Source organism: Scomber scombrus, chromosome 17 (genome assembly GCF_963691925.1).
Source record: "Scomber scombrus chromosome 17, fScoSco1.1, whole genome shotgun sequence".
Classification (NCBI taxonomy): domain Eukaryota; kingdom Metazoa; phylum Chordata; class Actinopteri; order Scombriformes; family Scombridae; genus Scomber; species Scomber scombrus.
This window is the reverse complement of record NC_084986.1, coordinates 15,933,688-15,961,096: the sequence shown is the minus strand read 5'-3', so window position 1 is coordinate 15,961,096 and position 27,409 is coordinate 15,933,688. Positions and strand designations below refer to the sequence as shown.

The following is a 27,409-nucleotide window of genomic DNA, read 5'->3' as shown; positions in this document are numbered from 1 at the left end:
TAGCTAATGGGAATGTCATTGGTTCTGTAGGTATTTGGTTGTATTAAATGTTGATATCCAATAGTTGTTGAGATACTCAACTCAAATTGTTGCTAGAGACATTAGGATATATCATCTTAGAACCATGAATGTTTGTGCAATATTAGTGTTCTAGTCTAACAATTTTAAATAAAAAAGTGGCGTAATTGTGTAATGCTTCAGCTGTGAGCTACATTGGCAGTAAACATATCTAACAATTAGTCAGATATTGAAAGTTAGAAAAAAAGACTGAATACACAGGTGAATGTCAAGATGCATCCTGTCTAAGTGAATATGTCTTTAAGAGGCTCTGACCTGTCACAGCAGTTGCTAAGGGGCTTTCATCAGCACAGAATCAGTAAACCACATAATATCTTTAATTGTGATGTTTTCTCTAGTGGCAGGCACACCAATTAAAGCACATAAAACATAAAATTATAATCAAGGTCAAATATGCTGTGATGTTTGGTGCTCTGGTTTACAAAACAAAATTATTCTGTCAAGACCAATTGTTTGGAACAAAAGGAAAAAAATGTTCATTTACCCACCATGAATGAATACATTTAGGGCCAATTAACAAGCCAGTGTAAAGTGTAAACTTCCATTTAAAGTTCTTTTCTCAAATCAGTGAACTTGTTTGTTTGCAAACACTCAACTTTTCATCAAAAGCATCTCTAAATTAAACATTTTTCCCAATGTGCTCCCTAATCCTGCTGCTTTACAGAAATAATTACCATGTGAATTTTGATCAAATACCCCTCCCTGAGCTACTACATTATCGTGGTGGAGGGGTTTGCGTGTCCCAATGGCCGCAGTTCGATGATTGACTTTGTAGTCGTGTCGTCGGACTTGCGGCCGCATGTCTTGGACACTCGGGCGAAGAGAGGGGCGGAGCTGTCAACTGATCACCACCTGGTGGTGAGTTGGCTCCGATGGTGGGGGAGGATGCCGGTCAGACCTGGCAGACCTAAACGCATTGTGAGGGTCTGCTGGGAACGTCTGGCAGAGTCTCCTGTCAGAGAGAGCTTCAATTCCCACCTCCGGGAGAACTTTGACCATGTACCGGGGGAGGCAAGGGACATTGAGTCCGAGAGGGCCATGTTCCGCGCCTCCATTGTCAAGGCGGCCGACCGGTCCTGTGGCCGCAAGGTGGTCGGTGCCTGTCGTGGCGGCAATACCCGAACCCGCTGATGGACACCGGCGGTGAGGGATGCCGTCACGCTGAAGAAGGAGTCCTATAGGGCCTTTTTGGCCTGTGGGACTCCGGAGGCAGCAGGCAGGTACCGGCAGGCCAAGCGGGGGGCGGCTGCGGCGGTCGCTGAGGCAAAAACCTGGACATGGGAGGAGTTCGGTGAGGCCATGGAGAACGACTTCCGGACGGCTTCGAAGAGGTTCTGGACCACCATCCGGCGTCTCAGGAGGGGGAAGCAGTGCACCGTCAATACTGTGTATGGGGCTGACGGTGCCCTGCTGACCTCGACTCGGGACGTCGTGGATCGGTGGAAGGAATACTTCGAAGATCTCCTCAATCCCACCGACACGCCTTCCGGTAAGGAAGCAGGGCCTGGGGACCCGGGTGTGGGCTCTCCTATCTCTGGGGCTGAGGTCGCCGAGGTGGTCAAGAAGCTCCTCGGTGGCAAGGCCCCGGGGGTGGATGAGGGGTTCCGGTTTGGTGACCTCAGGATTGGGTCACTGCTTTTTGCAGATGATGTGGTCCTGTTGGCTTCATCAGACCGTGACCTCCAACTCTCACTGGATCGGTTCGCCGCCGAGTGTGAAGCGGCCGGGATGAGAATCAGCACCTCCAAATCCGAGTCCATGGTCCTCAGCCGGAAAAGGGTGGAGTGCACCCTTCGGATCGGGGATGAGATCCTGCCCCAAGTGGAGGAGTTCAAGTACCTCGGGATCTTGTTCACGAGTGAGGGAAGGATGGAGCGGGAGATCGACAGGCGGATCGGTGCGGCGTCTGCAGTAATGCGGGCTCTGCACAGATCCGTCGTGGTGAAGAGAGAGCTGAGCCGAAAGGCGAAGCTCTCGATTTACCAGTCGATCTTCGTTCCTACCCTCACCTATGGTCATGAGCTTTGGGTAGTGACCGAAAGAACGAGATCGCGGGTACAAGCGGCCGAAATGAGCTTCCTCCGTAGGGTGGCTGGGCTCTCCCTTAGAGATAGGGTGAGAAGCTCGGTCATCCGGGAGGAGCTCGGAGTAGACCCGCTGCTCCTCCGCGTTGAGAAGAGCCAGATGAGGTGGCTCGGGCATTTAGTTAGGATGCCTCCCGGACGCCTCCCAGGTGAGGTGTTCAGGGCACGTCCCACCGGTAGGAGACCCCGGGGAAGACCCAGGACACGCTGGAGAGACTATGTCTCTCGGCTGGCCTGGGAACGCCTCGGGATCCCCCGGGAAGAGCTGGACGAAGTGGCTGGGGAGAGGGAAGTCTGGGCTTCCCTGCTTAGGCTGCTGCCCCCGCGACCCGACCGCGGATAAGCGGTAGAAGATGGATGGATGGATGGATTTTGATCAAATACTGTCTGAGTCACTGGGAGGAAAGGAAGCATTTGCACACTGTTTACAGCAGTCTGATGCTGATTTCTCAGCTGTGGAGAGCAGGCATTTTTATGAAACCTGTGTGATTTCGAGGCCACACAAGTACACACAGGTCAGCTCTACTGTAGAGCTATCATGAGTGTTTTAGGGTGACTGACAACTTTTTGGAGTTCATTTTTGATTTTGGACAGTATAGCAAAGATGCTCTAAGTTAAAACTGAAAAATGGTTGAGAAATCGAATGTTATCCACGAGAGCCCGTTATTAGAGAAACCTGTGTGTCAATGAAGTAAAACACACTCTAATGGTGAATTTGTTCTTTAAAATCTGCTTAAAGGAATATTTCTGCATTTTTCGAAATGCATGAGAACATCATTTAGAAGAGTAGAACTATCAATGTCTATGTCTATGTATTTCAGCTACATGAAACATTTTACTTTGCTTTCCAACCACCAAGAAACTTATATCTCAACACCCTCCTAGCATTAAGAAACATTTAGCAGGGCTAACTGCACAGCAGTGGTGCTAAACTCATCTTTCCGAGGCTCCAGCACCATATGGACTTTGTCACACCAGAAAGGAGTCTTGCCAGGGCTTTCAACTTCTTCTGCAGAGAAAGCTGATTTTGGCAACGCTGGATCAAGGACCACTGAGGCAGAGAAGCACTTTCTGTGTAGTCCATTGAAAAGGATTTTACATCTGTCAGACAATTTGGAGCTGTAAGAGTTGCTTACAAGACCTTTTAAATAACATCCCATCTTGACATAAAAATCCAAACTCAGTGTGATATAAGCAGACAGACAAACTCTCCTTTGAGACTAAGTGAAAGCATAACCTCTTGATGATACCGTATCATTTTCCATTACAAGGTTTCTTTCCAATTAAGGAACACATGTCAGCTTGTTTAAGTTTTAGGGCTCGATGGGAGGACAGAGGACATTTGGTTGTTCTCCACAGATAGCTGTTTTTGAGATGTGTTCAGTTCCACTAATAAGGCCTGGGAATTCTGTAGTTTCACCAAGGGCATCAATTGGAGAGGAATTTCATGGGAGCACTTTTTAATGCGTGCACTGTCATGGTACCAGATGTTTAGTTGTACATTTCCAACAATTGAAAAAAACAGAACTATGCATTCCCTTCAGCTTGTATCTCCTGTCTTTAATGTAGTAATCGCTGACAGTACAATACTCTGAGACTCTCTCTGAAAATTCCTGTGATCTAAATCTCTCCTCAATGCTGTCACTACTAATTTAGTGGCTACATAATGCGCTACCTGAGAAACTGTAAGCCGAGACAGTGTTGAGCCTGGAAAGAAAAGCACTGTCAACAATGAGACTTTTAAACATATAAAGGTCAGACAGTGGACATCATTAGCAATCCAGCAGACTTGAGAGGAATCCCAAAGTCCCGAGGAAGTGTATTAAACTTTGAGCATGCATGAGTCTCCTAACATGAATATGACCTAAGGATGCGATTAACATTCATCTTATAAAGCATTTCCTCTCTGCTCCAATCCAGCATGCCTTGGCTGCTCTCTCTTTCAATCCACCATCAAAATTGCTAAAGCAAGAACGAAGGCCAAGCATCAGTTACTTCTTTTCATCTTTTAATAGCTTTCACGTTTAATAACTTTTAGTTTAGTGACTTTCCAATATTACCTGAAAATGAAAAATACCTGAAGTGTTTTTTTTCTTCCTTCTGTTTTAGGTGGATGTACTGAAGGCAGACATGGAGAGCGCAGAGTGGAAGATTTTGGAGAATTTGGTCCTGGAAGGAGTTCTGGACTCAGTTGGTCAGCTGCTCTTGGAACTTCACCTCCACTGGGCGGGTTTTGAGGTGGGCGGTGATGATCCTTCAGTGGTGCGCTATTGGTTCAGCCTGCTCAAGGAGCTGGAACATGCCAACTTCCGCCTTTTCCATGTCCACAACGACCCAGCCAAACCCCACCTCTTTCTGCATAAGAATGTCCTCAACGCCAGCAGTGCTTACACCCTGAGCTGGGTGAATACGCAGTGGAAGCCTTGATGGGCACCAGACTGATACAGGACAGCCAAAAAAGTATTGACAAGAACTGAGTGGGAACGTGCAAGTTTTTGTAACATGGAGTTTTAAGTCTGAGTACAAATGCTTGCTAGAGCACGTCTGTTCTTCAGCTTGCTCTTATCTGGTCTGACCTTTTTGCAAAGCTAAAAATCCCTACTTATCCTCCTGCTCTTCCTCTCCTGGCCTGTAATGACCTCAGCCATGTAGAGGGGCAGAGTAATTGTCTCCAGAGGCTCTCTGTGTTCTACCTCATAGTGGCTGTGTTGTTGGCTGCAGGTCAGCCTCTGAGTCACAGCCAGCCCTGTCGTCATGGTCCTATAGACGCTTGGCCAGCAGCCAGTCGTCCTGCCCGATATCAGACGGCCTTTCCTCAACCCAGTACGTAGAGAGATTGCACTAGTCTGCACGAGCCCTAACTACAACCCCTCAGAGTTACATGAATTAAATCAAATGGATACATGATGTTAAAGGGGTAGATGGATTACAGATCCTGCCTCAGTGACAGCAAGTGAATATCTGCGAGTGTTGAATGTGGAGCGTTCCCTCTCCTGCATCAGAAGTTCTTTGACAAATTTTATCTAAAAATGTCTCACAAGGCTAACACCCTAAAAACACACATTTTAAAATCTGCCAATTAATGTAACTCATTAAATATTTTGATGCCATTTAAATAAAGAGAGGAAACAAAGTCTTGTCTTGTGTGTTCTTTTCCTGTCTGTATTTTAACTATTATAGTATATTGAATAAGAGTATTGAATAATGAAAAAGTCGTCTGACATCCAAATAATATAAACAATAATAACATATATAGGGAAGACATCGAGGACATTCTTCGATGGTAAAACTTACAGAATGTTTATTTCCACTAAGGGCTGGTCATACAATTAAAAATGGAGACACAGGACATTGCAAATTAAAACATAAAAACACTTGTTTAGAAAATGGCAAGGTACCCCTCTAATCCACCTTTTGTAGTAGAAAGAACTTAGTATGCATGTGTTCATCTTTGTACAGATATTACATGATGCATGTTTGAGCTCTCACGACAGGATACAAAAATACACAGCTACAATAAGACTGGATACCAGTCTTGTGGCTCTCTTTCAAAAAATTTAACAAAATCCATGGGACATCCGTACATTTATCCCTCTCTTTAGTCAACGAGTTGTGTCCCTCCAAAACTCACCTACTTAAACACACACATAGGAACACTTCTAATCCCAGAGTTTGATTTGTCCGTCCCAGCCACAGGTGATGACCTTAGAGGTTTCATGCGGATGCCACAGGGCACTGATGCACACCTTGTCATGAGCCTTGATCCTGTGGTAAAGCTTTGTGGTCTTCCAGTCCCAAATGTTCAGCTTTCCATCTGCATCTCCTGACACCACATAACTGGTAAGAAAAAAAAAAGAACAGATACAGAGAGAAGAGACAGAGACAGAGAGAGAAAAAGAGTGTAAAGATGAGCACATTGCTAAAAATTACTTCTGTCTCCACTTCACCTGCCAAAAAGGTGGGAGTCTGAATTTTCAGTAGTTAATCTAGGCAGGAGTTGCAGTGTTGCCATGGATACCGAAAGGAAGTTAGGGCACCTGTTCACAGACGTGGGAGGTGGTAGTGGGTGAGAAGAGGGGAGAAAACTGGTCTTAATGGTTGTTTTGACTATAATTACGGTGCTGGACTGTCCTACTTAGCTCAGTATGACAAACCTCACCTCTTTCACATACAGTGCTGCTTGAAAGTTTGCGAACCCTCCATACATGGTCATTGTTTTGTAAAAAAAAACCCTTATTAAATATACATCCAAACCCCAACTAGTGAAGGTGTCCTTCCAAATAATAGACAAAGACAAAAGAAATGGATATATTTTAAATATTTATTCAACAAAAATGGTTCTCGGAAAGAGAACTGAAAATTTGACGTGCTAAAGTATGTGAACCCTTTCAGTTAACAGCTCGTGGCAGCTCCCTTTGCAGCCATTACTTCAACCAAACGTCTTCTGTAACTACTAACCAGTCTCTCACATCTGGTTTTGGGGATTTTTGCCCACTCTTCCTTGCAGAACTCAGCCAGTTGAGAGAGGTTGGAGGGACATCTATGTACTGCCCGCTTCAGGTCTTGCCACAACATTTCTATTGGATTTAGGTCCGGACTTTGACTAGGCCAGTCCAGAGTAGGAATCCGCTTTCTCTTAAGCCATTCCTTTGTCGTTTTGCTTGAATGCTTTGGGTCGTTGTCCTGTTGCATAATCCATTTTCAACCCAGCTTCAACTCCCTGACTGATGGCATTAAGTTCTGATCAAGTATTTGTTGATAGGCCTGAGAATTCATGGTTCCCTGGATGATATGAAACCGTGCACGTCCAGGGGCAGAAAAGCAAGCCCACACCTTCACATTTCCACCCCCATGCTTCACTGTTGGGAGGAGGTTCTTTTCTTGAAATGCAGTGTTGACTTTCCTCCAAACATGGCGGTTTTGATTGCGACCAAATAATTCTATTTTGGACTCATCTGTCCAGAGAATGGACTTCCAGAAGGCCTCTGGTTTGTCCAAGTGCTCTCTAGCAAAATTCAAACAGGCAATTTTGTTTTTTCTTGAGAGCAGAGGCTTCTTTCTAGCAACCCTCCCATTAATGCCATTTCTGTTCAATTTTCATCTGATTGTAGACGCAGGTACCTTTACCCCAGATGCTGCCAGAGAAGTCTGTAACTCTCTAGATGTGATGTGTGGGTTGGCCTGTACCTTATTTATTCTACTTCTGGTGATTCTTCTTGATAATTTTGATGGGCGTCCACTTCTAGGCAATGTTGTGGTAATGTTAAATGTCCTCCAATTGTAAATAATTTGTCTTACTGTTGACGGGTGGAGCTGGAATCTTTTAGAGGGTCTTGTAGCTTTCCCCACACTGATGGCCTACACACTACCCTCTTCTTTACATCCTCAGATATCCCTTTTCCTCTCGGCATTGTTGATCTGTGTCAGTATGCCTTGGCAATACAGTGGTTTGGTTGTTTCACCTGAATCTATTTCCTACTTGACTTCACCAATGCAGCTGGGGGTTCACTTACTTTTGCACATAGACCAATTCCATGTTTCATGATTTATTTTTGGCCAATCACACAATTCCCTCTAAACTAGTGCATGCAATTGATAAACATAAACATGACATTACTTATATAAATACAAACTGTTGATAAAATAAGAAAATCATGACGAAACAACAGAAAACTCTAAAGTGCTCAAGGGGTTCACATACTTTCAAGCAGCACTGTACGTCTGTTTTCCATAACTCCTCATTAATTGGAAGCATTTTAGAGGATGGGATAAGACACAGAGGATGGGAGGCGAGCAGAGGTTATCTGAATATACTGAGCATCTCTCTTATGCTTTCTTCAATTTTTCATTTACAGAAATAAAGTGATCATAATTGTTTTGGCTATTTAAAAGAGGGTTCAGTATCTCCTGATGACCTTTAGTTTATTTCTTTGACATATTCAAAATCAAAACCGATCCTATGTTTCCTAACCACCTGTTACAAGATTATTTAGCTGTGGGAATCTTCACATTACACAATAATGTAGCTTCAAGGTAAAGACTTACCTCATGTCTGGAGAGAAGTCCACTTGGCAGGCATAGCCAGCCACCATGTGGCCCTTGAATACCTTCTTCTTATTCAGTCTGAAGCGGTTTTGGGCTCCAAAGATCAGAATCTGGTTGTCCATGGACTGACATGCAAGCCACTTACCTAGGATCAGAAACAAGTAAGCAGCATGTTCAAGTATTATTATAGTCATAACAGTATCAAACTTCAAAGTACATGATAGCAGCGGTATTAACAGTAATCACTTCGGGAAGCAAACATATCTCAGTTTTTAGGGTTGTCACAACAAGTTTAAAGGTGCTTAGTAGTAACTTGCCAGTTTGTCTCATTAGCATGATTCAGTACAGCCATATGTTTAACAAGCTGCCTCCAGTATCTTTGATGTGGTATCATGATCTTGCTTGCAACTGACATACCTGTATGTATTAGCAAGCGCTAAAGCGGGCAGTGTGACAACTTTGATCTAGTGGGACATCAAGTGGAGTCAAATATAGGCACGTAACAATCCGTAGAAATATATATCTGAAGAACAAAAATCATCCACAAAAACAAAAATGTGGAGTGGACACTCCAAAAAGGGGATGAACTCATATTGAATCACCATTAACTTGGAAACATTGAGGAAATTCACATAAATAAAAATGGAGAGGTTTTTCCATCAGTGACCACTCACTCGAAATCTACTTTACAGAGTGTTTCAGCCCGTGAAAATGCCACAGTCTCAAAGTCCCAACACAGTGATAAGAGGCAGTGCTTCAGTGTCAAAGCATTACATGACTCACTGCACCTCTTGAAAGGAGACATGATGGAAATTATTAATGTGGTATGAGAAAGAGATTTAGCGTTGGTGTATGTGTGTGTGCGCGTCCTCTCCTAAAATCCTCCCTCACAAAACAGAAGTGAAAAAAGACGCTACTGTCCACAAATGTGATAGGTGCGGGAGGGGCGTGCACTTGGGCTTTGTTTCTTTCTTTAAGATGGCAGGACACAGAGGAAGAAGAGGAAATAGGTACAGAGGCAGTGGATGTGTTGGTATGGAGGGCTGGGTGCCATTTAAGGCATGAGAGAAAACTTAACGGTCTCCCACTAAGAACACATTCATTATTCACTTGCTGAAGAGAAACAAACCATGTTGGGACAAATACAGACACTGCCCAAAGGAAGGCAGAGAGTATGGAGGGTACATGAAACAGAGAACTTAAAGTAGTTAGAGTGGGAATGAACAAATGAGGACAGAGCAGCCGAATTTGAAGGTAGTTGAAGCTGATTGGGTGCGACTGGGACTTCTTGATTCAAACGGAGGCATCGCATTTGAAGAGGAAGATGGCAAGTTAATTCTGTCATCGTTTTAGGATTCTCTTCATCTTCAACGCGAACATAAATACTGACATACACAAACAGTTTTAACCAACAAAAATCAACATATTTTCACCCGCTGCAGCTTCTGCCACCGCTCGCTGACACATGCTGACATATCATTAATTGAAACTGCTGGCTGCTGTTTGCGCTGCAGTTTACTGGCATTCAAGTGTTTTCACCAAGCTCAATGGGGCATTTATGACAGCTGGCATACAAGCAAGAAACAAACAAGGAAATACAGCCTATATTGATCTATCCAAAATGCCTGCATCAGGCCCAATTCAATCCTGGTGCCAGGCTGTGCATGTCCTGAGTCTGCCTTCTTATTTGTCTGTAGGAAGACCAACACTGGAAGATATTAATGTACTTCAATATGGCAATGTAGGTTTATGCTCCCCAGAGTCCTCTGTACTGTGTGTCTGGCTGTGTTTTCTTGTTGGTTTGGCCATGATTTGACTACTTACCATTGGGAGAAAGAGTCACAGCTGGCATTGAGTGCATACTGGGCTCAGCGATGTACTTGAAGTCCACAGGGATGTCCCTGGGGAAAAAAAGGCATAGAGCACTGTGAGTGTGTACACTTGAAGATGGGTTAAGATCAGAGAACAACCTGAACACCCCTCAAGCTACAATAACTCAAAATCTGTTCACTAGTGCAGCTGCTTATACCAGTTCAAAAATGTTGGTTACTGATGAGAAATCAGCTATGGTGGAGAAACCACCCAGTACTACCATTACAGCTGCAGTATGTAAATAACTCTGTACAATCTGAAAGAAGCTTTTGATGCTTATCTGCGGACCGTAGCGCCCACCCCCACCAAATATTTTATGCTCTTCTATGTCTCTCTACTTTAGGGGTGATGTGAATCCTGGCTACTTGATCTTAAATGGTACATGAAGATCATTCAAATCTACAGTGTTGTGTGTGAAAGACAGAATGCCAAGTTGCTCATTTTTTTGTACTGACCTGGGCAAATGTGTGACTAACATGTCTTTCTGTGCTGCGTGTATGTCTGTGTCAAGTAAAAAAGCAACAGCCTTGATAGCTTTGAACTCATTCGATCGTGCTGTCTAGTTAAAATGAATCTATGTCTATGTGTCTCTCTCTGTGATGAATAACAGCTGGAGCAAAGTGATTGCACTGCATTTTGCAAAGACTAAAAATGTTGAACTTAAGACAAGAATTAAATCACACACACACACACACACACACACACACACACACACACACACACACACACACACACACACACACACACACACACACACACACACACACACACACACACACACACACACACACACACACACACACACACACACACACACACACACACACACACACACACACACACACACACACACACACACACACACGGCCCCTGGGTTAGTCAGAGCCAATGTCTTTAGACAAGCCAAATTAAACTCTGAAAAGATAACAAAGCCCTCGGATCTCTTCTTCTGAGCTCCAGAAATAACCAATGTGAAAGTTATGTTATCTGGAGAGGAGCTGGAGGGTAATGGAAAGAGAGGAAGAATTGAAAACATATGACAAACAATCTATACACTAATGATATTCGTCAATTATAGATGATTGATTGTTATTTGTTGATCAAGCTTGGGAACAATTGCAAAAACATAAACAACATGTCTGCATATTTCATATATCTACTTCATTTTGTCAGGCGTACTGTTTGCAGCGAGGTTAAGGTTACAGTTTGTAATCAACATGTGGTAAACATGCCATAAAAACCCTTCAGCTTCTCATACTGAGAGGGAAATGAAACATCTTTGTTTGTTATCTGGAACTAATGTGAAAAGAGAATTTCAACAAACATAATTACTATTGACAGCATTGTAAATTAAAGTTTTTTTTTGCTTTGGTACAGTCATTTTAATCAGGAAAATATTCTTATGATTGATTTAAAAAGGTTTGGCAGGGAGCTTTTTGTTTTTAAAAGAGGTAAAGGCTATAATAAAAGTAAATCTGGAAAACCCCTTGAAGTCAGCATTGTTACTGTGTAGAGTGTAAGCTAAACCATGCTGAAAATAAAGGAGGGTAGAAGGACTACTTGGATGAGATATCTGTTCACTTTCCATCCTCTAACGATGATTCTGATGTCCTTTATTCCGTCTATGCCATCTTTCCTTAATACATCATCATCCCAAATGTCTCTCTAAGCCCACAGTTTCATCGCTCTCTGAACAATGTATTTATGATCAAGAGCTAATTCCCCCTGTTGGCACGTGCATCACATTTTTTATTGATTGTAATCCTCCTCCGACACACACACACACACACTCTTCGTTCCCTGATGATAAACCTCAGCAACAGATAAAGTGGTCTCCCGCAAAACTTGTGTGTCTGTGCATGAAAACGAGAACAGAATTTAAATGGAGTGTTCGACTTGTAGCTGCTCGCAGTCTTTTCTCACCATCCATCATTCGCCCTCACCCTGCCCTGCTCTGCCAGCCTCCGCCTCTATTCTAGTGATAGGAGGCAGTTCTGGTAAATTCAGCCTAATGGTGCTGTGTAGCCTCTCTCACAAGGGAGGGGGGGAGGGTTAGATTTGAGGAAAAAGGAGGGAGGCAAGTGCTGAGAGCCAGGTGGCATCCGTGGGAGAAAGAGGGACAGTAAAGCCACTCTTTGGCTCAATATGCCACTCGCTTTCTGGATCCCACGCTGCACTAAAAAATCCCATGGGAGTGTCACTCTCGAGCAAGTGTACAAAGTACTCTAGGGATGTAGTTATTTTGCTCCATTCCAATCCGTTGACATTTCACTCTCTCTTCAATTTACAGAGTGTGTGAAAAATAAAATAAAAAGTTCACGAGTTAATCTCCCCATCATTCATACTATGGAAGAAATAGGAAAACTAGGCAGCTTCAAAAAGGGAAAAAAAACACAGCACCGATGGAAGTCCCCGGAAAAAAAACACCCCTTTCCAAGAATCCACAGGAAGCTTCCTTTATCAGCTGGGTTTTTAAAAAATATTTATAATCTTTGAGCCACAAATACCACTGTTTATTTATCAATACATGACCCTCCAGCCTGCAAGTAGTTATTGGTGGTCTCTCTTGATTGGCCACAAAGCATAGACAATAACAACGCACTGGAACTTGAAATGACAATTTCTAAAAGTAAATAAACTTGTGGAAAATGCATGTGAACATGACTTTTTCAATATGTGCATATTTTATTTTCCCCATTTCAATGTCCAATGAAAAGAGAGTAAAATATTCCTGAACTGCCAGTCACCCTAGCACATCTCTCGATCCAATTATATAATTTGTGGAAACATTTCAAAACGAGTATTTATTAAAATGGGTTTTTGCTCCAGGGGGGGAAAAAAAGAGACTGTGACAGATGCATGTACAGTGAGTTGATCGTGGCAAAGGCCATGACTCAGAGAAGATCAGCAGCACAGCTGGGAGAGCTTTGTATAAGATCGGGTCGTCTGGAGGTTTGTTGATGTTTACTCCTTTTAATAATGACTAATGAGAAGAGCAGTGCAAGAGTACATCGACAGTTGACAGTATGTCAGAATATTGTATTGTTTTATTGGCATCACACTACATGCCCTGTTTCCTGTAAATTCTACTCCTCGTTAGTCTTGAACCTTCACGCATGTTAAATGAGTTGCCTGAACATGATCACTTCTTCCCTGTTTCACATTCACACTGTTGGAAGAATTTCTTAGAACAGCTGCCCAACGATACCACAGCCATTCATTATTAATCATTCGGTTTTGGGGGATTATGTGCCTGGCTTGGAGGCACGATACCAAAACACTCAGGAACAGCACATTCAAGTTCTAAATGCTGCATCAGTATTTCAGTGTGTACTCACCACTCCCAAACTCTAAGACTCTTGTCGTCTGATGTGCTGACAAACCGACGATTCTCATCAACAAATGTGATGGTGTTGACGGCTCCCAGGTGACGGTCGTACTCCTGAACCACCTCGCCCGTCCTGCTGTCCCACTGTCAGAGACACAGAAGGACAAAGGGGGGAAAAAACACAATATCCATGACGAGTCAGAAGAAACCAAAGCGGGTTATTAAAATGGGTTCACGAAATCCCCCCAAAGGAACTCTTGTGGAGAGCTTGTGTTGTGGGAGACTTTTTATGAAAACAGATTTTATTGTGCTGATGTAGTGAAATAACAACAGCAAATAGCAATCAAACAGGCGTCATTATATTTTCTGGAAAACATTATGCACACATTAAAGTTAAAAGGAAAGGAAACAACATAATACAGACTCCCAGGCAACATAAAATAGGATGCATTTCTGTCCAAACAGATTTAACATCCAATTCTATTGATGACATCTTTTTTTAAACCTTACTTTTCTGCAGCTCACAAGAGCTTGATACAGCAACATCTCTACATATTTTCAATTGAGACACAAAAATAAAGTGCTTCTATGTACAGAAATCTTTCATTTCAATGCGCAACATATAATCATATTAGAAGACTTAATGTATTCACAATCTATTTTTTCTCTCTGCATGTTGCTGCCACAGAAATCTAAACTTTAATCTGTAGAGGTTCAGGGTTCTTTGTGATACAGCGATATGGTAGTTATGGATTTCCCACTATTATCACAGATTGTTCTCTTCTCTCTGCCTGTCTTCCTCCCTAATGCTGCATGTGATTAATGGCTTGCTCTAGTCCTGTCAGCCACTGAACCTCTTGCCATGTGCACACACAAGCACTGGAAGATGAGCAGGGAGTGTGCTGCCGCGGACACAGTGGGTATACACAGATATTCACATGTGCATCTGCTTGGTCAATTTGGAAATACACATGAAGTGATTGTGAATTGGTTGCAATGCAACGAAAGCCAACCTTACCTGAACAATCTTTTTATCTGACATGCCGGCCACAAAAAGGTTCTGTTTTTCCTCGTCTGGGTTGAACTTGACACAGTATGGTACCTTCCTGTTGGTGAAGCGGGAGATGCATTGGCCTGTGGAGGGAAGCAAATTGAAAGTCGGAGACACAGAATAATCCATGGTGGCTGTTCAGAAAGGTACACTCAAGTTGTTTAAAATGTAAAGACACCGCCTGCAGTTTTCAATGGTGTGTGCTATGTTCCTGGAAGCAGCAACAGTTCAGCTGCTACACAGACATTTCAGCATTTCCTTGTATTTATTCAGCAGAGGTGAATCACCACAGGAACAATGCTGCCACCACTACTAGAGCTGAGAAAACAGAGAATTAAAAAGGACTGCAGTCCTTTAGAAGAGAATCAATGCTTCTTATCAACCTAATTTCTATAATACATCCAGTGCTTTAACTGCAACAAGGGCAAATCTGGAATAAAATGCTACATTCTTAGTAGAGCTGCAGGGTAGAAACAGTTTATACTGACAAAAATGCAACAACACACAGTGTAGTAAATTAACTCACAACAGAACTATTTGGCTTATGATATGGATATGGCTTTAGGGGAGATCCTGTTAGCAACAAGTGGGGGAATTAACTCTTTTCTGCCCTCTGCTGGATTGGCACTCCTCACTTGCGCTGTTGTTGGCAATTAAGATGGATGGAGGTGGTGGAGAATGATAACAAGGAACCATGTGGCACAGATGAGAACATAGGGAGTCTTCAGTTCAGACACAGATTAAAAAAGATTACTTGAAATTAATGTACACTGGGACATGGAAGACAACAAACTAATTCAATAAACTGTTAAAGGGTGCCGCCTGCTTAGATGCTAGGTAGGACTACTTGCTAGGATTGGCACTACTGTAGTAATGCCAATCAAATTACACAAACTTTGACTTTAATTCTTGAACTAAATTTAAAAATCCATCCTAAAAACACGGAAAACAGAAAACCCTATGATGGTATTTGTTACCAACACTAATTTAATAAGAGAGTCTGACAGCATTTTAAGAAGTATTACACAAGCAGTTTCATGTTTTTGTTAGCTCTGCAATCATGGAGTCTTATCTAGTTCCATGTTGTATCCAATTATATGTATAAAGGTGTTTATATTATGCCTGTTTTGGGACTTATTGTAGAAATAATTTCTATGGACTCATACACTGACAACGTGTGGGCATGCAGCAATATTCAGGTTATCAACGAACTGCAGGTTTACATTTGATGGCTGAGTAGCAATGATAATTTACATTTGTGGCAGCTGTGACTTGAAAGGTTTGTGTGCCAGCGAACAGTCCACTTGAAGGGAAAATTAATAACCAATCTGCTAAAATGTCTTTTAGACCTCATACATCTTCTAAAAGTGAATGTGCATGCTGTGCAAGTAAAATCTTCTGAGATTTAGGATCACAGATCTAAATGTTAAATATGAATTCTACTATATAATTCAACTAACAAAATACATGCGGTTAAACACACTTTTTCTTCAGTATTTCTTTAAAAACACATTAAAAATAAATGTATAAGTGAGATGTTCATGTGGTGTACATTTTCCTTGATTCCATTCTTCTTCATGTGAACAAAAGTAATAATTGAGAATAGGAGATGACAGCCTACCTGTCTCAGTGTCCCACAGTTTAAGGTAGCGGTCATAGGCAGCGCTGAGGAACTGGGTTCCGGTGTTGTTGAAGCAAATGTCTCGCACTGCCTTGCTGTGACCTTAAGTAGAAGAGAAGAGGAAATTTACACACATATTAGAAGCAAATAAATAAATACATGCTAGAAAAAAATCCCGTCATATGCTCCCCGGTCTTGTTACCAAGTCTCCCCCAGCTGTCTTGCTTTGATGCCCAATTAATTTGAAGTATGTGAAATCTGGTTAAGGGAAAACAAGGGATGTTGAGGGAGAAAGATGAAGTGGGCTGTGGGAGACGAGGGAAATGGAATCTTTAAATGAGCCTGAAGAGGACAGAGGAGGAAACAAAAAAAACAAAAACATACTCCATCTGTTTTTTCAACTCTTCTCCACTTTCTCTTATTCTCTTCCTAATCCCAATCTATGCCACCCTTTGGCTTTTTCCTGGTACAGTGTAGGTGATGCGAGGTCCCCGTGGGCCCGGCGCACACAGACGCCCCCCTCGTTAAAACCGGCTTTCATCAGGGCTACACTGTTTCCACGGCGATAACAGAGCCCACTGAGGCTAAGCGCCTGCCTGCTTGCTTGCTCTTTCCAGGCTTGCTGGCAGACCAAAGGCGATGCCGCCGCTGCAGAAAGCCTTGATGGTGCGTGAGTGTGTTTGTGTGTGCAGGAACACACAGATACACACGACTAGTCAAAGCAGGGCACGCATGTAATCAAATATACCCTTTGTCCCTTTGTCTTTCCTGCACGTCCTGCAAGTCTAATATATTCTTAATGGTTCCCTCTTGCTTGGTGATTTTCACAAGCTACCTACACATACAGTGTATGGGCTAATTAAAGATACTACAGAACAGTGTGACAAATAAAGATTTGATGTAGCACTCAAGATGACGATAAATATAAAAGTTTTCTTTAAGTAGGAGGGAAAACAAAGAGATATAAAAATGGAAAAGCAGTGAAGAAAGGTTCTAAAGATCTTAGTCATCAATATAAATAAGAAAACAAATTAAATAAAATGTAACACCCCTGAGAAATATAAAAGAACAGAAAACATCCTTTATTAACGGTGTTGAAATAACGAGCAGCAACAACAGAGTGAAAACCTAATATATCCCTCTACAACATGGCCGTATATTTTTAACACTCCTCTAATTGAAAAATAATTTATATCATCATCTGCGGGTCTGCTTCTTCTCCAAGTCATGAACATCTCACTCTCTTCCAGTTTATCCACGCCTAAACTGTGTTTTTGCTTCCTGTGCGCGCGCCCGTTCTCTGTGTCTTGTGCCCTCCCTCGCCCCTTGTTCCCCTCAGCCCCTGGGCTGCTGAATTATGCATATTCTGTGAAGGAGCTGACAAGCAGAACCACAGCTGCAAACAATCTCTATTCTGACAGTGTGCCGTCTCTGGGAAGAGTGTAAGACTGACCTGCATGCATTACCCTAACTACCCCAGACCCTATGTCTAGAAAAAACATAAAAAACACACACGCTTTCCACCAATGGTCCGCAGACATGCCATTAGTGTTTCAGTAATGCTGAACTCACAGTCTGTCACCGCTGTGTATTTCCCAATAGGCTGCGTGCATTTCAGACATGGAGCATATTTCATGTCAGCATGTTTGCTTATGATGCATCGTTCATGAAATTTTAAAAACATTTCATGCTGATTATCTTACAATGGATTGTCAGCATTTTTTTTGAATGGGGATGTTTGATGAGAACTGTGCTCACTTACCAATAAATGTCCGTATACACCTCCTCTCGCCGTACACTTCCCACAGCTGTGGAGAGAAGGGGATTAAAACACAGTGAAGACAGATTTGTGACACTACTGCATTAAGTTAAGCCAGAACTGGTGTAGGCAAAATGGTGGGTTTGTTGTTAAAATTCCACTTTGCATTTAGTGATCATGACAGTATACACAAGCTAGCAAATGAGGGTAAAACTTTAAGTCCCCCTATTTAGCATTTATAAAAAAGTATATAAAGTTAAGAAATGTTTAGAACATACTATAATGCATTTGTGAGCAGATATAAGTGTTTTATTCATTTCTGTCAACTCCTATACTGGATGCTGATATATAAACAGACAATGAATGACAATATAGTAAAATACAGCTGTAATAATATAAAATGTCTTCACAGGGGAAGTTATATGTGTAGACAAATGCTGCGCATTAATAAACACTTCAAAGTGTCCTTATACCCGCTTATGACTACACTGTAGTGTGTTATAAACCATGTATCCATTGTTTTATACTGTTTAGGAATAATAAATATGGGGAATTTATAACGTCGGTGATGTTCTTATAGCACCCAGTTATGTTTGTTACCTTGATCTTACAGTCCATGGAGCTGGAGAGCAGGAGATGACCAGAGCTTGGAAACAGTCGAATAGCACTGACACCCTGGAAAATATGCAGAAAGATGAGAAATGAGTATCTATTTAACAATGTCTTCTTATATTCTAATAGCATCATAAGTTGGCATTCATTTTCTCTAGTTTTATATTTACTCTAGACTGAAGGAGTCAAAGGTAAAAGCTGCACTACAGCTCAGTTTTCCATATACAGTATAATGAAGTTTGTATGTTGATGCTGTTGACACTTCATTTGGACACAATATATGAAGAGGCTATTAAATCAATTTTAAGGAGAGACATCCGAATCCTGTACTCAAACACTGCTGATAGTATATGTAGACAACACTGCCTCAGTGACAGACATAGAAATTGACAAAAGAATTACTTTCTGAAAGTTACCAAACTTTTTCCAAAAAATGTCTCGAAGCTTTGATGACCATATGGGCCACCCTCCATCTATTATCTACATCAGCACTTCCACATGCCTATTAGCGTCTCAAACAGCTTTGTATTTCAAATTAGGTTCTGGATGCTGTAACTTCCCGCTGAAAGCAAATAGCAGCCAATTTAAAACTCGATTGTTTCCCCTCTCCCTGAAGTGCACTGGCAGATCTGAAGCTTCAATCAGATCTTTCTTAGAATAACCAAGTATATGCTTTTATATTGTTTTTTTTGAATGAAGAGACGTTTTTTTGAATGAAAGAATCTTCTCAGATATGTCAGGGACAAGCAGCTCGTATACAGCTGTGTTATCATTTTAAATACCCAGGAGGTTTTTACATAAATTCTTAGAACTGCATAATAGAAATTTATATCTGTGCAGGCTTTTTTTTCACTGGTATGTAAAGCGACATTGATGTACTAAGAAACACAGATGATATATGTCCTTTCCTACTGACCTTGGTATGTCCTGACCAAACATGAATCTGTTTCTTAGGCAGGTAACACTTGTCTGGAGCTTCTGCAGAACGCAGGTTGATACCCACATCCTGAGGGACGTGGAGGTATGACCTGCCCTGGTAATCATACATGTCTTTAACTAGAGGAAGAACAAAAAGAGAAAAGGTGACATTATGTAAAAATCCTGCACCATCCTTGCAAAGCAGAAAGGGCTTTTTGCTGCCCAGAAGTTTCTTGTGGGGTTAATTACTTGACCAGCCAAGCTGTGGCTCCAGAAGAAAAGAGTCTTTAACATCATCACATCTGGGCACTCATTTGTTCCACAGTTAATCTCAATTTACCATATAAATTGTTATCAAAAGTTAAAATAAAATAGCTAATCATTTCTCATTGGCCGACTGTACCATGGAGAATCGTCTTCTCTTCTGCTGGAGCTTCTTCTTCATTCCTTCCCTTCTTCTGCCTTTTGGCTGTGATCTCATCCAGCTCCTTCTGCTCGTCCTGTAAAATAAAATTAATTACAACCCAGGAATAGCCAACATACTGCAGGTGAGTTGATTTATGCTATTAGATATGTCAGAGGACCAAAAACATTTTGAGGAACTAAACCAGTGTTTAGACTGGAGGAACCAGGGACTTCATCTTGTTCCTGTGTGAGCAAAGTGTCTGTGGGTAGTGCTTTCAGATGGTTCACCAACTTTCCTACAAGTTTGACGGGCCACACTGCAGAAACCATAACTTGTGTACTGATTTATAAAACAAGCATCTGGTGCTACTACTATTGATATTATGACGAGGGCTGGAAATTTACCAACTAATTTTTACACCAAGTGTGGGATAGAGGGAGCTGTGTCAAGAGAGGCAAAGAGGCGGTGAACAACCAAAGTAAACCGGAGAGAACTAAAACTTTGCTGATAGTTTCAAGGCGGTTATGATCCAAAGCAGAAACAAAAACTCAGCAAGTTGTCTGGTGTGGAGAAAGTTTTCAGTCTCTTTAACCACCTCTACATTTCTCCTTTTTAGCAGAGACGTGCAACAGTAAAAACAAGAAACATCAGGTTGTGTTCTCATGTAAAGATTGTGTTTCCAACGCTGTTGTTGGTTTTTAATCTGTCATTGAATTAATCTGCCTCATCTTCATGGTTCTTCGGAAATAGTTGAATTGCAAAATTGAATGCGGAAAAGGGCTACATTTTGGACACTGTGCATTAGTTGTGAATCTTCAACTGTCCTCGCGATTCCATTACGATTAAGAGAGCAACAATTTGATGATAAAAACAATTGTTGATGCATCTTAATGCATCAAAATGTTTCTATACATGATTTTTGCAGTTCTTAGTGAACTGAAAAGCAATATATGACACATAACTTGCAGATAAGACAAATAGCTTGCAGCTTTTTGATTTTAAAATGTTAACTGCATTTTACTTAATTAATTTGAAAGCACCCTACAGTCTCCTGCCTGTAAAAGAATAACAGACTGAGCAGGGAGTCGGAGCGCACCGCTGTGTTGTAATTAATATTATGTCTCCAGCAGCGGAGAGCAGCCTCTCTGCTGCAGTTAGCTCAGAGAAAGACATCGCTGTACAACAAGCTGAGCAGGCACAGCACTGTTGAGATGAGACAGACTGAGCACCAACTTCTTTTTCTTCACCTCAGAGTTGATTTATTTTGTTTAATGCTGGAGTTCGCTGCTTTGCTAACGTTAGCCTCTGAGTGACAGCGTAGAAAGTTAATTTTATACTTAGCGTTCTTCTCCCAAAAGGTAATTATTTAGTCATTAAATTAAAAAATGCTTGCAGCCACTACCTTTTGTGATGATGAACACTAGCATGTGTGTGCTATAGATTGTCCAGGTGCTGCACTGTCCTCTCAGCTGAGCTCCACCTTTTTCTTTCCGTCAACATTACATTAATAACTGACATTTTTGATTTTTGACTTTTATGACGCAGGATCATCCTTGTCCACATCATGATGGCCATAAATTAAACAACTGCAGAGAGCCACTGTATTTGATCTACAACACTAATCCTTACTGTGAAAACAAGATGCTGCATTTCTTGTCTTACTATCAAATTAGGGGAGAGAAGTCCTTTGATTATGTGAAATAATGGCAATCTCAAACATACAGAATATATTTTACATTATATGATGAACAAAGCATTACCTCTGATGGTTTGGCCACATCTTTCTCATCCATATATTTCGCCCACGGCCCAAGGAAGTTGTCAATCTCTCCTGCCTCCCCGCCTTTGATCTTTTTCCTTTTCTCTGACTTCTTATGTCCGCTCTCAAACACAGTTAGTCCTGAAGGAAGAACCATAAGACGCCGTAATTCTTTCTTGCTTTCTACTTGTCCTTAAACAGTACTACATATAGAATTAGACACACTAAATAAAGTCTGATTCATGCAGTCAGATGAAGACAATCGCATTAGATAAAAATTCTCACTACTGATTACCTTTATTTTTCTCAGCCTCTTCCACTGCACCAATGTAGCCAGTAGTGGTTACTGTGTGTGTGTCAACAGATGGATCTAAAGCATAACCTGTTAGCAGAGTTGAGAAAGTTGTTAAACACATGCAAATTTAAACAGGGTCAATAAATTGATCACATCAATCAGCCCCGTTACAGAGGTCACAGAACAGCTTACCATAGGTTGAGAAGGTCCTCCTTTGCTGTTCAAACATAAAGTCATTGACGTGAGCAGGTTCTGCGTAGCCAGATAACATGTTCCTTGGGGCAGCCATCTGCTGCGTTTTAAATGGGTTATGAGGACCAAACTAAAGGGAAACAATATAAAAATATTAATAACACTTTTAGTTAGTATAGCTGTAGACACTCCAAGGGAGCAACTCTTTTTGTATGTTCCATTTGTTTCATTTCAATATGATTGGAATGACTTTGATTTTTTTTTAAAGACGTGATAAACAATGTCAAGATAGATTAACAGATAAACAAACCACTTTATTAATTTCCAATAGGAAATTATGGTGCTATAGCAGCCAAATCATATACTATAAATCACAAAACAAAATAGATGAGGTCACTAAAGGAGATAACAGGGTGAAAAACAAAATATAGTATTACCCATGAATAGTAACAACTAATAAACATGACTTCATCACAACAAACACTGTAATTATATAACATCAGTTACATTAGAGCTGGGGGATTTGGCCACAGACATACTTTTTGAGAACCTAACCTTAGTGCAATAATGCAATGACATTTTAGGGTTACTACACTACTTACATAGGAGTAATGTTAAATATTGTGATAATTATTAGTAACGTGAATATGAGGGCCGAAGTATTCACTGGTTCATTTCAGACATATAAGCCTCCAATACATGATCAACACACTGTGTAACAATACTAAAAACAGTGTTCCCATTAATATTTAGTATGGCACGATTGATCGTTTTATCCATAAAATGTAAAAATGTTTTTTAAAATTGAGAAACGTCTTATTTAAAAATGTAATAAAACATTGTAAATGAGGATCTTTCGTGAAAAACAGATCATATTTTAGCATTTCAGTTTAAATATCTAGCCTCGTACTGAAACATATATCATACCACATATTGGACACAGCTCTTCGTTTCATTGATTTAAATCAACACTTACCTCTGGGGCAAACATGGTTTCAAATGTTGGGTTATAGGTGACTTCTTTCAATGAAGGGTCCAGATGTACGCCGGTCTCAACAGACTCCTAACATGAAGATGTACATTATCAGTGGTGGGACAAGCAATACGCTCATAATGTGGTGAATGTGTTCTCTATTTAAGAGAAAGAAAGGCTTATCAAATGTAAACAATAATGTCACTTTGGCAATATCGATAATATAATCATTTCTAAACATTTAGCAGTTTTTCTTTGACTTGCAGACTAACTTGGTGCTTCCCGCTACTAGCTAAGTTAGCAATATTATTTGGTGACGTTGACAACAAATGAGTAACATACATACAAAATAAGTACTTTTTATGCATTACTACTAACCACTGATATTGGACACAGTGCTATACATTCAGCACAGTGCAACAAACACTATCCAAGTGTAATAGTATAAATGTAACACTATGCTAACGATAGCTTGGTTAGCCTACCTTAACGGCGACCTCCGGGGCAGAATTGAGCAAAGCCACAGACATCTTATGTCCTTGCTGCAAAGGTTTAAGGTGAGCCGTGGCGTCCGGATCGTTCGGGTCCACTTTCTTTGCATCAGTCTTAGTATCCGATTCATCGTCTGAATCTGAGTTGCTACCGTAGGAAACGAGGGAACTTACGGCGGCAGACATGCTGGATGTTGTGAGTGCGGCGGAAGCTGAGAGGCTGGTGCTGTGTCGATATTTGTTTCCCTTCCCCTTAACCTGCACCCAATCTTATTTCTAACTCTGAGGTACTTAATCTGAACACGATTTTACTTTAACTCCAACCAGTTATCTATACTACACCAAACCAAAGCCGCAACCCGGAGGTGCAATGGAAAACACAGGTCTACTTCTTCTTCTTCTTTGGTTTTACTGGCGGCACCTAAACCAACGTTAGAGAGGCATGGCGCCACCTGCAGTATCGGAGTGTATAACACCTTGATTTAAAACAAGAAACAAAAACAATTGATAAGGAATCAATATTCTGGCTATTCAATATGTTACGTATAATGAAATGCAATTAAAAATTTAGGCTGATTGTTATTTATTTATTTATTTCTATGTGCATTGTTTTTGGAAAATTGTTGATAAGGACCACAATAAATCACTACTGCCACTACTTATGTTTGCAGGAGTCATATAAGTCATATTAAATTCTGCAAATGTATAAAATTGGCTCTGCTCTGGGCTTAGCCCTGGAGCTTGTCAACTCCTTAATCTGCCCCTGCTGTATAGTAAAGTACTAATATCTCATCAACAATACGATAAAGGAAGTGTCTTTTAAGCTTCTTCCCTGTAAAACATTTTATTAAAAGATTTAACAATTATATGAAGGTTTTATTTTAATTTTGCTCTGCAGTGTTATTTAAATATTGAATGTAGCTTATTGAATTCTATTGAATTAACTCAGTCAATATAGCCACATTTATAGATAAACAACTGTAGCCTACAGCTCACTAGGTAAACAAACCCTGCTTATTGCTTGCAGAGAGTCAGATTATTTGACTATGATCAGGTGAATTTACATGTTGTAAATTTGTTAATTGACATTATTTTGGGTTCTTGACTTTAGGTCTAACAAAACAAGCACTATGAAGATATCTCCGCCAATACATTACACACATGAAATACCAATTAATCAAGAAAACAATTCACAGAAAATTACCATTATTTAAAGCCCTACATAACGCAAGGCTCTTATGTAGTCATATTATCTGTGTATTCAGGGTTTTTAGAAATTTCATAGGTTCAAGATTACTTGTTATCCCATGTATATGTAATAAGTAATGGACATTTTTCAATAACTTAATCAAAGTAATGTAACTTTTGGGGTAAGTGTACCCATTAAGCACACCAAAATCTAAGTTCAGCTATTTTTCATGGATACTGACATGATGTATAAGGGTGATCATTTATTTCTCATTTGAAAATATATTAATTAGTTCATGTAGATTTTGGAATATAAAATAAAGATATTTGATGAAAAAACTCAAAAGTCTGTCATGGGCTTAATTGGTGACACCATTTGAGGCCATGTGTGCTCCAAATAAGCCCACGTCATGATTTATTTATTAAGGTTTTTTTTTTTAAATAATTGATTTCAAAGAATTAAAAACAGCCATAGGCATATATGTATTCAGTAACATGTTAAATATATATTTTTTTAAATGAGAAAAAACCTTCCTCCTGAGCAAAACCTTAAAGGTGAGACTTCAGATGTAACCCCCATTTTTTCTCAGTTACTGTAACTGTATTGAATAGTAAAGTTGTACAGTTTTAACATATGACATAATTTACTCGCAATGATGAGTAGCCCATAAAATGAATTATTGTCTTGTTCATATATGTTATTATTAAGTCAGTATAAAACAATCAGACTGATGCACAGGAGATCGATTGTGTGATTAAATTGTTTTCTATGCTCAGTAAGGGGTGGAGTAGTACTGAAATCGACGTCGCTGCCTGCAATCGATTAGTCGACGGCACGACGTGACGGTTTCAGATAACTTGCCAATACAGCGCGCGCGCACGTTATCCTCCCGCGAGCCTCCCACGAGCAGCGCAGCGCATTTGCACGGGACGCTTTCTCTCGCGCGCCCCAACAATAGAGAGTGGTACGTACCATTATCTCCGGTTATAACGGGGACGTTTTACTGCGATTAAACGTGATTTCTAAGTCGTTGCCGTGGAAAAGAACATTTTGTCTTCATATGGGTGTAACAGACGGATATTTTTTTTGTTACGAAGCCTGCTGTTAGCTTAACCGGGCAAGGTTTATTGCCAATTTGATCTAAAACAGCGTCCCTTTGGGGAAAAAAGTGCCTGGAGTCCTCTCCGCCGCCGCCTCTTCGAGCAGGAGTACATTTAACATCAGAGACAGTACAATCATGGATCCAACCCGGGGATTTAAATTCTTGGACACGGTGGCATGCTCTGCAGCGCATTAAGGATGGAAAGAAAATAAGAGGGATTCAACAAACGTATCAGGTAATTTTTGAACACAATGTGCGCCTGGCACGCACACACACATTTAGATTTTTTTTAACTTGAAAATGTGACTTAAGTAATGTACATATTCAATATATTGCATCTCACCACAGCAGCGAATAACTGTCTCAAAACCGAGTCAGTCACCATGTTGTAACATTAGACTTAAAACTGGAGCTGGCTGGCTAATAATGGTCGGTAATTCAACCCTGACTGGCCATCACTGACTGTACATTTAACCCCACAACACAGGTGAAAAATGTAGCAGCGGCACTCTGACTCCAAAGTACTCCAAAAGCCTTCAAAAGTACGGACTAAATGTATTAGCGATGGGATTTATTGATTGAAGCCTTCCTTTACATTGCAAGGCTCCACATCTGCATGGGCTCCGGTGTTTCGGTGTAAAGAGTGACCCCTTTAACTGGTGACTTTCAGCCGGATACGTCGAGATTGCTCGTAGTGAAAACACACAAGCCTTTAATTTCACTTGAAACACATGTTAATACACCCGGATCTATGCCTAATATCTACACTAACCATTTATGTAAGTTCAATTGCGCCAAAGAAGCATTCACCCTCGTAACGTTTCTTATTATTTGGAGGAAGAAAACGTAAAGGCAGCCTATAAGCAGGCAGTGTAGCTATATCATATCTTGGGATTTTAAACTGGCCCATATTCAACCAATTATCCTGTATAATAATGTCATAATCCACATCCACTTTGTTTCCTCCCACATTTAAAGTAACTTCAAGAAATGTGACTGCTTCTTCTTCATTTAATTTACATCTACTGCAAGAAAAAAATGACTAGACGACTATATCTATATATATTTGTATATGTATTTACATACACACACACTGAATTGAACATTCAAATTCATTTCGACAGCCGCCGTCACTACTAGCAACCACGGACGCATTCGGCTATAAGTCACCAGTTAGCACGGTCACTCGTTAACCCGAAACACCGGCAGCAGCGTCTTGACATGAGGAATATCATGTTGGTGAGAAACCCGGGAGAGCAAATATTTGCAATGCCCTAGAAATGATCCGACGTTACAGAAACACGCCGTTGAAATAGTGTTTAATGTGTGTTATTTGTGGTTGTAGAGTTTCAGTTTGGTATAATTTAAGCAAACCACTGGCATCGGCGCGACCGTGATTTTATATTTTTTTCTCCGCTAAGAATGCATTGACTTGCCGGAGGAGAGAGGCTGGGGTCTATTCCAGCCAGCTTGGTTTGCAGTCATGGGGGATGGTAGCCTTCAGCCCAGTGAAAATCATGCTTTGTGAAATACGAAACCTTCTTTGTACTACTTCAAGTGCAGCACAAGAGAAGTGGGCATGAAGAACAGTGTAGTTTAAGTGCCTGCTGTACAGTGCAGTGATCAGCTTAAAT

General features: G+C 41.0%; 2 protein-coding genes across 2 annotated transcripts in view; one reads left to right on the top strand and one right to left on the bottom strand.

The window, feature by feature from the left end:
- Positions 1-5,284, top strand: part of mettl24 (methyltransferase like 24) — a 34,635-nt gene extending 29,351 nt beyond the window's left edge. Inside the window, exon 5 of the mRNA XM_062437494.1 lies at positions 4,272-5,284. Coding sequence (XP_062293478.1) covers positions 4,272-4,589 — 318 coding nt within the window. The 3' untranslated portion in view covers positions 4,590-5,284. The remainder of the gene's footprint in view (positions 1-4,271) is intronic.
- Positions 5,285-5,446: 162 nt separating this feature from the next.
- Positions 5,447-23,872, bottom strand: cdc40 (cell division cycle 40 homolog (S. cerevisiae)). The gene is made up of 15 exons (XM_062437581.1): positions 23,479-23,872; positions 22,997-23,083; positions 22,021-22,150; positions 21,829-21,915; positions 21,535-21,674; positions 19,772-19,868; positions 19,367-19,506; positions 18,439-18,513; positions 17,842-17,887; positions 16,080-16,181; positions 14,426-14,541; positions 13,418-13,551; positions 10,032-10,108; positions 8,208-8,352; positions 5,447-5,999 (listed from the first exon to the last, which is right to left on the bottom strand). Exons 1-15 carry the CDS (start codon positions 23,668-23,670, stop codon positions 5,822-5,824), a joined length of 1,746 nt encoding a protein of 581 aa, XP_062293565.1. The 5' UTR covers positions 23,671-23,872; the 3' UTR covers positions 5,447-5,821.
- Between the last annotated feature and the right edge of the window lie 3,537 nt (positions 23,873-27,409).